This window comes from Cottoperca gobio, chromosome 6, assembly GCF_900634415.1.
Source record: "Cottoperca gobio chromosome 6, fCotGob3.1, whole genome shotgun sequence".
Taxonomy (NCBI): Eukaryota; Metazoa; Chordata; class Actinopteri; order Perciformes; family Bovichtidae; genus Cottoperca; species Cottoperca gobio.
This window is the reverse complement of record NC_041360.1, coordinates 5254846-5269645: the sequence shown is the minus strand read 5'-3', so window position 1 is coordinate 5269645 and position 14800 is coordinate 5254846. Positions and strand designations below refer to the sequence as shown.

Here is a 14800-nt window from a genome sequence, read left to right as displayed (position 1 = left end):
ATGATCACAATCATAATTCTTGATTGTAAGTTATACAAGAAGGAGAGTGCCACTCACTGTCACATGACGCAGTACCTGATCATTGCAGATTGCTTGATGCTGTTGAGGACAGAAGGCAGTTTGTCAGAGTGAATGAAGTCGGTGAGATTCCCTGCTGTGGCTTTATTAATATGGCTGAAGACAGATGGCCACTCTGGGGAGACCTCACAAATGGTAGCAATGATTATTTGTGTACACAATTAGATGCAGGAGTAGTAGTATAGTGAAAACATTAAAGTTAGTTATTTGTTTTGCCAAATATGTTTTGATGTAAACGTAATTGTGGCCTGGATTATGTTCAGGGCAACGTTTATATTTCAGGGCGGGTACGAAATGTTTCACAACAAAGTCATAGAGAGACTGTTGGTGTGTGTACAAAGTGCTGACAACGGTTAACAAAAGCTTAACTAAAGTAACGTACTTAACTGACATAGGTAACTTAGGCTACATAACATACTATTATTTTACTATCAATTATTTTAACCCAAGTCTTGATACTGATAGTGATGACCTCTGATAACGGCCATTTGATGGGCTGATAACATTCAAAAACAGGTGACGCATTGTGTTTCGGGCTTCAAGTCTGTGTTAACTTTTCAATATTTAAGAAATTCTTTCCTCTCATTTATATTCCACTAATGGTGTAGTACTGTTTTAATCATCGGATCAGAATCCACAATTCCAAGAATCCTAAATGCATTAGTCAAATAGGAAAACCGTCACTAAAAGACTCCGTAAACTCTATCTGAGTGACATGATCAGCCTACATCCCTGACACCTTCGCCCCTTCACTAAGCTCTTTTATCTCAGTCTGAGACACTGAAGATGGAATAATTTCCCCTAACTAGACCAACCTCTATAATCACTGATTACCACCTACAACCCTCGGTGGTAATCAGCCACCGACATCTAATGACAAAAGAGAGTGTGTGTGTGTGTGTGAGTGTTTGTGTGTGTGTGTGTGTGTGTGTGTGTGTGTGCTGCAAGGGAACGCTGTGATAAATGTGTGCAGATGCGTAGGTGGATGATAATAAGGAGATTTGTTGTTAACCTTAAGAAGATGAGTAAAAAGATCTGAAACAAATACACACACATGCACTCTACACTCTACACACACTCACAGGCTTAGTGACCCTGCTAGGTCTTTCAATTACTGCTACCAGATAATCTTATCCAGATCTCATAAACACCAGTCACCTTCACTTTGTAATTTTAAAAAATGTATACTTACAATAACATACAATGACAATATTGAACCTTGTAGGTGTGATAAGTTCTGGAGAGCTCTGTCAGCAATCTTCACACACAAACCAGGAACATCAGCACACACTCAGTCCTCTTGCCTTGGACTCACAACCACAAACACACACACTCGCAAATGCTAACAATACACACTGTAGCTAATCATCAGGCTGTGTTCGAGGAGCCAGCGGGGAGAGACCGTGTATCTCCTCCCGGGTCAGTGATCTGTGTGAATTATAGATCACAGCTTTTCTATCCGAGGTTTTGTAGCCAGGCCTATGGGAGACGCTAGAGAGTATGATAGACACATACAGGACAGAGAGGAGGAAAGTGAGGGGAGAGGAAGACAAAGGAAACTGTGGAGCAAATATAAAAAATCCTGCTGATGCTTGAAATACCTGATTCTCAGAAGCAAAGCTGGATCACTTACACCAGGCAAAGAGTCCCTGAACTATTGAAGTACAGTTTCAGCTGAATAGGCCTTTGGTCCTACTTTATTATCTGATCTTGTGGAGGATCCTTTTGTAGACCTTTATTGATTCAGTTTTGTGCTTATATGTTTCATATTCCTAAATATTTTTCATCGAATTATGACAGAGAAGAATTGTGGCTCAGTGGTATTCCAGCGGAGAAAAAATGGTGCATATGGGGCAGAGAGTTTTAGTGTTAGTGTTATGGGCCCAGCAGCAAATGTAGTCCTCTTGGATCCTGGTCAAGCCAAGCTCAGAACACTTTGTTCCCACTTGTTCAGTTATGATCTTACTCCTTATTTCTCTGAAGGATTGGAAAACTGTGCACAACTGGCCAATAACTGTGCAGTGCAGGTGTGACTGTTGGGTTGCTGGTTTTTAAAAAGTGACTAAAATTGCCTCACATCTTCAAAGAGCTGTGTTTCAGCTTCCAGACTGGCCAGTAGTATATATTCTGCCTTTTTCCAAAATTGTATTATTTTATTTAAGGTCATGTGTAGAATTCTAATGTGATCATAGTATCTTTCATATTATTTTGGTGGGAAGTTTTTGGGGGGTAACACATTTTTTAATTGTACATGTAGTGGATTTAATATTTCATACCTAAATGTGTTGGTTGCTTGTGTGTTTCTTCATCTTCTCGAATCTTGTTTTTATGGTTTTCTTTGATGCATACTATTACGAGTATGCATCAGTGGCACCATCGATCAATAATGTTCATTAAAATCTAATCTATCCAGTTAGGGACCAGGTGCATAAGCAGTCAAGCTTTAAACAGTAATATTCAGCAATCATGCACACACACAAAGACATGTACACACATATGTAAACACGCATAAATATGTACTGTATGAGAGCACACACATCCTTCCTTTTTCTTATTACTAGAATTCCACCCAAGATAATTTCTCCACTTGTAATTTCTCTGCCCTGTTTATATATATATAATTTATAATGCCCTCACAATCTCTTCAAGAAAACTGCCAAAATTCCTATTTGTCATTTCTTTTTATTCAGACGTGTATCCCGCTTTGGTAATTGAATCTCAGCATGGTAGTCATTAGTGAGTCATCAGGGCAAATAAAAATGGTACCAGAAGACTAAATTCACAGGGATCTCTGTTGGTAGTATTACAGATAGATGTGTGTTTTATGCTCTTGGTGGATGCTGTTGAAAACGAGAACAAGCGGACTGGACTATTCGACACATTAGCCGATGAGGATGAGCCTCTAGGTCTGTGTGTTTGCATGTTTGTGTGTAGGCCTATTTGTGTGCGGACATGTATCTCAAAGACATTGACTGTAGTGGAAGTCAATACATCCTGTGTGATTCTGCGTCCCCTAGGAGCGTTCGGCAGGCACCTTAATTGTCTCCCTGAATCAATGCACTGTGATTTCTGACAAGAAAACTGATTTGACCAACGGACTCCGCTCCCTGAAGTACTACATGTGTAGTCAATTATGGCCTGGCCTTTGGTAGTGAGGTTTTCATGTGTTATTCTGACACCTCTTTGGCCTTAAACATGTCTCAGCAGCATGTGAAATTGGACGGTTTATTTCCTATAATTGTCAAATGGGGAATATTAAAGTAAAGCTTTAAAGACAATTAAATGTTTTCTAAACCCCGTCCACCTTAGTTACATTAGCTAAACCTACACGCTCTGTTTTCTGACAGCACATGCACATTTACAGTGTTAAATGTTGCAGATTCAGTACATATGCAACTAATGTTTTAACCAATTGGACATGATTTCAGACAGAGGCAGGCAAAAGGAGGCTCGGGAGCAATTTAGGGTTCAGTATCTTGCCCAAGGACACTTCGATACGCCACCTGAGCCACAGCCACCCGACAGGTGTAGGTGTAGGTAGTAAGCTATTTAGCCGGACATGCTAACAATTGTGGCTTACTGTACATTAGAGCAGACAAAAATATTGTTTAATCCACTCTTCATATTGGCTCTTGTGTTTTTAAGAAAGTTTGGTTTGATTTGGTTTTCAGTCCAATGGGACATTTGTCTATTTGGGGTTTTGGAATTATTGGCCGTCGGAACAATGACCAATAACCAAATAGATTTATCCTCAAGGTTCAATTGCATCAGTTGTGACAATTTAAAACAAGTCTATACAAACAATTGATTACCTATGGATCAATACGCTTCAAGATGAATGTTGTATGAGCTGCAATGCTCAGTTTGTCTATGTGAGTCCGTGTTGGGAGTAGTGATTAAGGCTGACAACTGAAGATGTAATTGATTTACAGGCTTTTTTTTGTCATCATGCTAAATTCCTGCTGAATCTGAAACAATATACAGTAACACCACAAGACAGAACCTATAATTCCCCACGGTTCAGGCTTTAAGCTTAGACTAAAAGGTTTTTGAGGTTTGAGAAACAATTCAGGCCAAAGTCCTAACAGTGAAGGGGGAAGTAGAGAAAGAGATTGAGGAGAGTGAGGGAAGGGAGAGAGGCAAGACGGCAGCAGAGAAAGTCTATTTTTACTTGTTATTTTTGCATCCCTGAACACTGCCTGTCCACCTTGAGAAGCCCTTCGACCGTCAAATGGATGCAACGAAGGAACTCAGAGAGATTTGTGCTGGAAAATCTTTTCAGAGGAGTAAAGGGAACAGAGTGAGGAGAGAAGCTGTGGAGCTGTGATGTGTGAAGCGCATAGAATAAAGGAAAATGCACTTTATTATTATACTTTGTTTTTTAATAAACTGACTTTTTATTGACATTTTGGTATCAAATTTTTTGACATAATGACTCGCTTATTGTTCAAATAAGGTTTCTAAATGTCATACACAATCATATTTTTTTTCTACCCAGGTTTATGAGAGAGGAACCAACGTGGAGCAGTTTGTGACCCGTTTCCTGCTGAAGGAGTCAGCCAATCAGATCCAGTCTCTACTGAGCTCTGTGGAGAGTGCCGTGGACGCTATTGACGAGCAGCACAGTATCCAATCAGGGTGAGCCTGTGTGTGTGTGTGTGTGTGTGTGTGTGTGTGTGTGTGTGTGTGTGTGTGTGTGTGTGTGTGCGTTTGTTCATGGCCGTAGACATGTATCATGGCAGATTGTCAGCAGTTATAATGGAAACTAGGCAGTGTTTCAAGCTCAAATCCTTTCTGGTTAAAACGTCTGTTGCACACACAACACACACACACACACACACACACACACACACACACTAAATCTCTATTTTCCCCTCTCTCTTTCAGTCATCTACCTGCCAAGGTGAGTCCACGGATGTCAGAGAGGCGCAACGAAAACACCGTCCCTGACTATCCCCCGAACAACAGAGTCAGTGCCAAGGAGGCTGTCAGGACCGTCAACACTGCTTCAGGTGACAAACACATACATACAATACACAAACATACACACACACTCATAATTATCCTTACGTGATTTACTCTCTGCCTCAATCAGCCACCTGCACAGGTTTCATGCAGCTTTCCTACAGCAGACAGGGCAGCACAGATAAACTGGTGGAGGGAAATGGATTTGGCCCCTCCCCCACCTGCCTCTCAAAATCCATTTCCCTCCACCAGTAGAGGGAAGATGTCGAAAGTAAGGAAGAGGAATGGAAAGCAGGCTGAGGAAGCAAAGGTAGAGAGTTGGTTAATGTATCTCTGAAAGTGTTAAAGTCAAACTTGCAAGTGCGTATACGAGTTCAGTCAGCACTTAACACTTAAAATCTGCTATGTAGTGCTGTTTTTTTATGGTGCATGTGTGTCGGTGTGTTACAGCAGCTAAAACAGACACAAATTGATTGAGGCTGGTAATTCTCTTTGAGGATGTGCAGGATCCTCATTATTCTTTCTCTCTTGCTCTGTAAATGTCTCTCTCTCTCCATTTTTTTACTCTGTTACAGTCATCCTCTCTCTCCATCTCTCTTCCTCCACCAGCTGGTAGTTAGCATTGCAGCGCACGCTCGCCTCGACACTTTGCACCCACTCGAACAAATTGCTCGCTGCAGAAATGACACTTCAAAAGTTGTTGAGATATGGCATCACTTTATCGCAACACAAACTTTGCAGAAGAAGACTCAAACAAGAAAAACTCAGTTGAGTCGAGGCGTGGGCAGATGACAGCCTCCAAAGGGCAAACATAAGCAATCACTCTTTAGATGTTGTTATTGACAAGTGTTAGTTCAAAGTGTTCAGACAATTTAAAGTCAGCCTGAAAAACACTGACGCATTGTAGTAAACAGTATGAATGTCATTGATAATGCATCTGTTCTACATCTTCCATTTGTGTAGCAGTGTTCAACAGATGGTTTAGAGCAGGGGTGTCAAACTCATTTTAGTTCAGGGGCCACATACAGCACAATTTGATCTCAAGTGGGCCGGACTAGTAAAATCAGAGCATAAAAACCTATAAATAACGACAACTCACAACTTTCCTCTTCGTTTTTGTGCAAAAAAGTACATTCGGAAAATGTTCAAATTTCATCTTTTTACAAAACATTAAAAAAAGGTGTAATTTCAACAATAGTGTTAGTTTATCATTTACACATGTGTGTGTTACAACTTACAGATCCCAGTGTATCTGCAAAGACACAAAACATTTCGTCACAGGTATCTGGAACAGTACTTTACTTTATGATCAAAACAACTTACCACTACCAAAACAACCACTTTGCAAAGTCATCCCGTGGGCCCGATTGGACCCTCTGGCGGGCCGGTTTTGGCCCGTGGGCCACATGTTTGACACCCCTGGTTTAGAACAACTGTATACAGTAGGAACATAGTACATCTTTTGACAGCAGCACTGGTTTGCCATTACATGTGTTGTCATTGATACCTCATTCAAATGAAAGGTTCCCTGTGGAGTTTTCCTGTAAACAAGTAAACAAACAAAGTTGTGCTTCTCACCAAAACACATTGTTTGTATCATTGAGCTTTAACAAGCATGCTGAATGCATTTCCTTAGTTATAAAACATTTGCAATCCCGATTTTTACATACATGTTTACTAGCAGTGTTCTTCTTCAATACCTTTGTTAGTGCAGAGCTATGCTTCTTGGCACTAACTGCTTATCAGAGGAAAAGTGTGATACCAACGTCCAGGTGCTCAAGCATGTTGCGCATTGAACAAACAAATTGGGGACCAACTCGAAAATAATTACTAGTTGCTTTATAGCAGTGGGGAAGATTTCCACAGGGTACCTTTTTAAAAGGGCAATTTAAAACAAACTTTGATGTTTTGGTATGATTAAAGTATAAAAAAAAAAAAGAAGAAGATTTAGCACGGAGTAGTGTTATTGCGAGCAATTTCCAACCCTCGCAGCCACTGGTTACTATTCATATCAGTACTCTATGATCGTCAACTTGCATATTTCAGACATGTTGGTCCATCACAGCTAACATTTTGTTGTTGCAGCTGACAGCCAGTGGTGTGTGTTGGTGTGTTCATGGATGCTTTGATGTTTAATATTTGAGAGGTCTGGAACAGTGAGCTTTTCAACGCAAGAAACCACATTCTCTTAATCCTTCACATAATGGCGTGAGTGCTTGTTCTTTGCACCATTCATTCATTTAATTTGTAATTATGTCAATTTAACTGCTTTGCTCTGTTAGAAGAATTCGCTCTAGCTTCAGCAATTATCAATATGAAATGCTTTGACTATTACTGCTAATCCTGTTCCTGGCTTTACTTTATATGTTCTATTTACCACTCTTAAATGATAGATATCAGAGTTCCCATGGACACACCACTGAAGTTGCGGTATGCTTTGTAAAAGGCAACATATTTTTAAAGCATGCATGATCTATAGTATACATAAATAAACCATACCACCACTGGTATAGCTGCTGTCCCCTGTCACTATTGTATGAATTTGCTCTTTCTTAAGGCCCTGTCACACATATCCGTATGACAGAAACATATGCCGGCGCATACAAAATATCGGCAATAGGTTGACATAAATTAAGGGTATGTTGTGATCGTTTGAAGGACGCAGACGTTACACCAAACACGCCAGACATACACAGCTCCGTATGGCAGAAACATATGCCGGCGTATATGAAAATTAGCTCAAAATGTGTCAGAGTCCAAATATGTCCAACTTTTCCACAGCGGTGTTGTAGCTGATGTATACATAACGAATTATTATACGTATGTCAAACATTAATAGCTTATCACTTACTTATTTAAAACGTATCAGAAATGTATGTAAAAGTGCCATTTGGTTCACGTCATGCTGATGCTGGAGAACGGCTAGAATGCTGAACGCTAGCTGTACTGTAGAAACACGTTTAATAACGTTACTCCGTCGTCAGGCATAGTGTTAACATAGGGTAGGAATAGGTTATCCACTCGTTATCAATAAATTGGCTGTAGGATTCACCGTCAGCCGACGTAGCCTATATCTTAGATACCTCTAACGTAGTCACGTGGGTATTCACGTAGGTAAGTATTCACGTACTATATTTACGTAGGTAAGTATTCACGTAGTGTATTTACGTAGGTAAGTATTCACGTACGTATTCCGTATTCACGTATGTCTAACGTCGCGTAACGTCCCCAGCGTAACACAGTGAGCTCTTAACGAATACTACTTATACCTTACCTTATATCTACGTACACCAGCGTGTTGCCGATATTTTGTATACGCCATATTTTTGTATATCTTATGCATTCTTTGGGTATTCCTCTGATACATTTTGTATTAGGAAGTGATGCGCTATCAATAGGTTAAACATGCGTATCTGTATATGTTCACTTTTCCGATCCGATGCGATGAAAAGTTGGACATATTTGGACTCTGACAAAATTTCGTATGTGCCGGCATAAGTTTCTGTCATACGAATATGTGTGACGGTGCCTTTAATTTGTACTGGAAAACAACGCCCATGATGACTCTTTATTCTCACATAGCTTTGATGACAGCACACTGCCTAAGAACAGTTTACTCTTTATCCTATACCTCTGAAAATAACCAATGATTGAGATCATAACTCATTAGGAAAATGTTTACTGAGGTAATAAATAGTGAGAAGTCGGGTCCTTATCTCATAGACTTCTATACAATCGGACTTCTTTTTGCAAGCTGTGGAGTCGCCCCCTGCTGGCCATTTAAAAGAACGAAGGATTAAGGCCCACATTGGCTTCACTTTTTAGACGGAGGTTGCCGCTTGGTTATACTGTACAACTTCACATGCTAATAATCGACTGAGTAGTTGTTAATAGAAAACTCATTCTTCTACTTATTTTTGGAAGTTGTTCCCTCTTTGCACTCAGTGAAATAGTTTGACATTTTGGGAAATGTGCTTATTTGCATTCATGCTGAGAGTTAGAGCAATACCACTTTCATGTCTGTATGCTAAATATGAAGCTAAAACAACAGCCAGTTAGCTAAGCTTAGCCTAAAGACTAGAAAGGAGAAACGGATAGCCTGACTCTGCCCTGAAATTCCATCTATAAACACAACTAAAGCTCACTATTTTACATATCTAATGGCATTTATGTTTAATCCGTCAAAAAAAAGTGTAAAAATAACCCACCTTAAAACCACAACAAGACGTTTTAGACAGAGTCAGGCTAGCTGTTTCAAGGTTTTGTGCTAAGCTAGGCTAAATGCCTGCTGGTTGTAGCTTCACATGATCTGTGACATTAGAGTGGTATTTATGTTATTCATTTTCCCTAATGTTGAACTATTTCTTTAAGGGACAGTAAAATAAGAGAGCGGTAACAGAGGTTACAGAGGTGCCTGATGGTTTTTAAACCATGTTGTTATAGGTGCAGATTACACATCCGTCCTGTACATCACACACAAGGCACACCAAAGACCAAGCCAAAATCTCAAGGCCCACCTGTGTTCATATCCGGGCAAAATACCCTCTATAACACATCATATCACTGTTATCCATCCATCTATCCATCGTCTACCGCTTATCCGGGATCGGGTCGCGGGGGCAGCAGCTCCAGTAAGGAACCCCAATCTTCCCTTCTCCGGGCCACATCCTCCAGCTCCGACTGGGGGATCCTGAGGCGTTCCCAGGCCAGTGAGGAGATATAATTTCTCCACCGAGTCCTGGGTCTTCCCCGGGGTCTCCTCCCAGCTGGACGTGCCTGGAACACCTCCCTAGGGAGGCGCCCAGGTGGCATCCTTACTAGATGCCCGAACCACCTCAACTGGCTCCTTTCAACGTAAAGGAGCAGCGGCTCTACTCCGAGTCTCTCACGGATGGCTGAGCTTCTCACCCTATCTTTAAGGGAGACGCCAGCCACCCGTCTGAGAAAACCCATTTCGGCCGCTTGTACCCGTGATCTCGTTCTTTCGGTCATGACCCAGCCTTCATGACCATAGGTGAGGGTAGGAACGAAGATCGACCGGTATATTGAGAGCTTTGCCTTCTGGCTCAGCTCTCTTTTCGTCACAACGGTGCGGTAAAGTGACTGTAATACCGCCCCCGCTGCTCCGATTCTCCGGCCAATCTCTCGCTCCATTGTCCCCTCACTCGCGAACAAGACCCCGAGGTACTTGAACTCCTTCACTTGGGGTAATGGCTCATTCCCTACCCGGAGTAGGCAATCCACCGGTTTCCTGCTGAGAGCCATGGCCTCAGATTTGGAGGTGCTGATCCTCATCCCAACCGCTGCACACTCGGCTGCGAACCGATCCAGTGACTGTTGAAGGTCACAGACCGATGATGCCATAAGGACCACATCATCTGCAAAGAGCAGCGATGAGATCCTCAGGTCACCGAACTGCAACCCCTCTCCTCCACGACTACGCCTCGATATCCTATCCATGAAAATCACGAATAGGATTGGTGATAAAGCGCAGCCCTGGCGGAGTCCAACATTCACGGGAAACGAGTCCGACTTACTGCCGAGTATCCGGACACAACTCTCGCTTTGGGCGTACAGGGATTGGATGGCCCTCAAAAGTGACCCCCTCACCCCATACTCCCGCAGCACCTCCCACAGTATCACCCGGGGGACCCGGTCATACGCCTTCTCCAGATCCACAAAACACATGTAGACCGGATGGGCGTACTCCCAGGCCCCCCCCAGGATCCTTGCAAGAGTAAAGAGTTGGTCTGTTGTTCCACGACCAGGACGGAATCCGCATTGTTCCTCTTCAATCAGAGGTTCGACTACCGGCCGAACCCTCCTTTCCAGTACCTTGGAGTAGACTTTACCAGGGAGGCTGAGAAGTGTGATACCCCTGTAGTTGGCACACACTCTCTGGTCCCCCTTTTTAAATAGGGGAACCACCACCCCGGTCTGCCAACCCTTAGGCACTGTCCCAGACTTCCATGCAATGTTGACGAGGCGTGTCAACCAAGACAGCCCCTCAACACCCAAAGCCTTCAGCATTTCTGGACGGATCTCATCAACCCCTGCGGCTTTGCCACTGTGGAGTTGTTTGACTACCTCAGTGACTTTCATCAGGGAAATTGACGATGATCCCCCATCAGCTTCCAGCTCTGCCTCAACCATAGAGGGCGTGTTAGTCGGATTCAGGAGTTCCTCAAAGTGCTCCTTCCAGCGGCCGATAACCTTCTCAGTTGAAGTCAACAGGGTCCCACCCTTGCTGTACATAGCTTGGATGGTTCCTCGCTTCCCCCTCCTGAGGTGCCGGATGGTTTTCCAGAAGCACCTTGGTGCCGACCGAAAGTCCTTCTCCATAGCTTCTCCGAACTTCTCCCACACCCGCTGCTTTGCCTCTGACACGGCAGAAGCTGCCACCCTTCTAGTCCTTCGATACCCTGCAACTGTTTCCGGAGTCCTCCCGGATAACATAACCCGGAAGGACTCCTTCTTCAGTCGGACGGCTTCCCTGACCACCGGGGTCCACCACGGTGTTCGAGGGTTACCGCCCCTTGAGGCACCTAAGACCTTGAGACCACAGCTCATCACCGCAGCTTCAGCAATAGAGGTTTTGAACATCACCCACTCAGGTTCAATGCCCCCAACCTCCACAGGGATGGCTGAAAAGCTCCACCGGAGGTGTGAGTTAAAGATCCCCAGGACAGGGGCTTCCTCCAGACGTTCCCAGTTCACCCGCACTACCCGTTTGGGTTTACCAGGTCTGTCCAGAGTCTTCCCCCACCCCTTGATCCAACTCACCACCAGATGGTGATCAGTCGACAGCTCCGCCCCTCTCTTCACCCGAGTGTCCAAAACATGCGGCCTCAGATCAGATGATACGATTACGAAATCGATCATTGACCTTTGGCCTAGGGTGCTCTGGTACCACGTGCACTTATGAGCATCCTTATGTTCGAACATGGTGTTTGTTATGGCCATTCCATGACTAGCACAAAAGTCCAACAACAAACGACCGTTCGAGTTTAGATCAGGGAGGCCCTTCCTCCCAATCTGGTGTCTCCATCGTTTCCCACGTGTGCGTTGAAGTCTCCCAGCAAGACTACGGAGTCCCCTACTGGAGCCCCCTGCAGGGCTCCATTCAGGGTCTCCAAGAAGGCCGAATACTCAGAACTGCGGTTTGGGGCATAGGCACAAACAACAGTCAGAGTTTTCCCCCCCATAACCCGAAGGCGTAGGGAGGCAACCCTCTCGTCCACCGGGATAAACTCCAACGTAGCGGCGCTCAGCCGGGGGCTAGTGAACTGTTATCACTCAGTGAAAAAAATGTGTTATTTACTAATGCCAAACTTGACAGACAACTATATTATTTCATTAATAATTTATTAGCAAAATAATTTAAGAATTCATTTAATTAATTCATTGTAAAAGTAGGCCACATTAAAGCAGCAACACACCCATTTAACTAGAAATGTCACAAAATATAAAATGAGATAATGGAACTAGAGAGAGAGAGGGCGTCCCTAGTGAGAAATATGTATCTTCACTGACCAAAGTAATTAGAGAGATGCACTGTACAAACAGAACATTTATATTGACTTACAACAGTATGCGATGAGTTGAAAATTAAACGTTTTCAACTAAACTTGTAAAGAAAAAATATGCATTGAGAAGTAAAATTAACTGGCATGCAAAAAGTTTAGAAAATGTTTGTGAATTGAAGGCTAAATTTAGATCAACCATCAACGCAGTTAGCAATAGATGAATGGGAATTGTTGTAAATTGACAGATTTCCTTTTTTGTAATGATTGTTTTATTTATATTTAGGCCAAAGCATATACGGCCTATTGTTTCTATATTGTGAAATAAGTGTGTAGGAAAAAGTACCGATAAAGTAAATAAAAAATCATTCATAACTTTTTGTACAGTTATATGCAATAGGCCTAATTGTTTCAAAATCCCACGGCACAGCAGAATTTGTCTCACGGCACACCAGTGTGGCGCGGCACACTGTTTGGGAACCACTGCTGTACATCATAACAACACAACGATCAGAGTCCTTGTTGGCTGTTTTATACTTTCAAGCTTTTTTCTGCTAAATTATTAATTGACCTGTCCCTGGGAAAGAATACAATAAGAAAGATGTTCTCTTTAGTTGTGTAGTATCTCATATTGTATGTGGCCCTTGACCCTCACCCAGATATAGAGACGATATGAACAAGAGATGACCAAGGGCCAAGTGCTACTGGGTAATAAAGTGAATACTGTATATAACTATATTATAGACACAGTCGGACTAAACATACATGGCCTTCTCTTTTCAAAACCCCCTTTATTTATTTAAAGGCTTTCAAATGCAGCAACATACCAGGTGCACCCAAATGAAAAAGTAATATTACATAATGATCCTAAACATAAACCTAAATAGCTGCAGAGCCATGTGGTTAAAATACCATCTGAGATAAATAATGAAGCTATTTATTTTTATTATTAGAGTGCTTTGTGGTAAACCAGTGAGCATAATAATTAATGTAGAGAATACATTTGCCTACTTTCTAATGCTTCTGCTGCTCATTGAAAGTGAATTTTCAAAGCCCCCTTCAAAGTGCATATTGTCTATAATTCTTTATAAATAAAGAAAATAAATCTTCCATTATCTGACAGAAAAACAAATTCTTTACATAAAGGATTTTAGAGAGTTTTACCAAAACAGTGCATGACACTGAAGAAGAGCTTTCTTCTCAAAGTACCATCCAATTATAGATAGTGTATGATACATGTGGCACACCAGCTTTTCTTCTTCTTTCTGCTCTTCTTCTGTTCTCAGGCATCAACGTGCAGAAACAATGACAGATTAAACGTACTATATATGTGACACTCAAGAGTTTTGTGTGATTGATAGGCACAGGTTTGGTCTGCAGCAAAGTTTCTCTATGTGCTTCACTTCTAGTGCTGCATAGAAGAAAAATTGATTCATGTTGGATGACTTGTTCAAAGATGACAGCTCAAACTGCCAGGATTTTCATTTCTCAGTTCCAAACATCTGTCACCTGTCAGTGTGTATCCCATGACACATTTAAGCTTACAGCGTGTCAGAAAAGGCCTCTGAGCTACAGTACATACTGCAGGCACAGGCTTGGGAATGTGTATGCTGCGAAGTGACTTCAGAACACAAGTGGTCATTACATGCACAGCTATTCACCATCAGAATCGCTGGACAGTAGCTGTCGCTGTAAACATGATGGAGACATTTAGTAATATTGGATCAAAATCGATTTCTGCAGCAGATAAAAAATAATTCTTGGCATTTTTGCATCAAGTCAGACTGCTGGGCTCACTGCACTGTAGGCCATGAGGATTCAGAACAGATGATGAAGATGTTCCAGCAACTCATTCAGACCACTGACTGTAAGACACTACTTTACCCCCACCCCTCATTTCACATTACACAGTATATTAACACTTTAATGTATATGTGATATATAGGGACAAGTGTTCATTAGTTTATTTATTGACAACTATAACCCCCACACTATAAATGGAGTACATTACTGATATAAACTGTTAACAAATGATTAATAATACAGTATAACATAGCTACGATCATATTTAATGACATGTAATTACAATCTAACTAATCTCATATTTTGGTATAACCAATAACATGTTTTACCGCTCAAATCAAAGCAACCACAAATGGATGCCATAATTACTTTTTTGCTCACCCTCCTGCCCCCTCTCTTCTATGAGGACCTTGAAGTCAGCTGCACTTTTT

General features: G+C 42.1%; 1 protein-coding gene across 2 annotated transcripts in view; it reads left to right on the top strand.

Annotated features, from left to right (window-relative positions):
- The window catches only part of necab2 (N-terminal EF-hand calcium binding protein 2), a 121232-nt gene that overhangs the window by 61389 nt on the left and 45043 nt on the right, over positions 1-14800 (top strand). For both annotated transcript variants that reach the window (XM_029433911.1, XM_029433910.1), the window contains exons 6-7: positions 4577-4716; positions 4966-5090. In XM_029433911.1, the coding sequence (XP_029289771.1) occupies positions 4577-4716; positions 4966-5090 (265 nt within the window). The remainder of the gene's footprint in view (positions 1-4576; positions 4717-4965; positions 5091-14800) is intronic.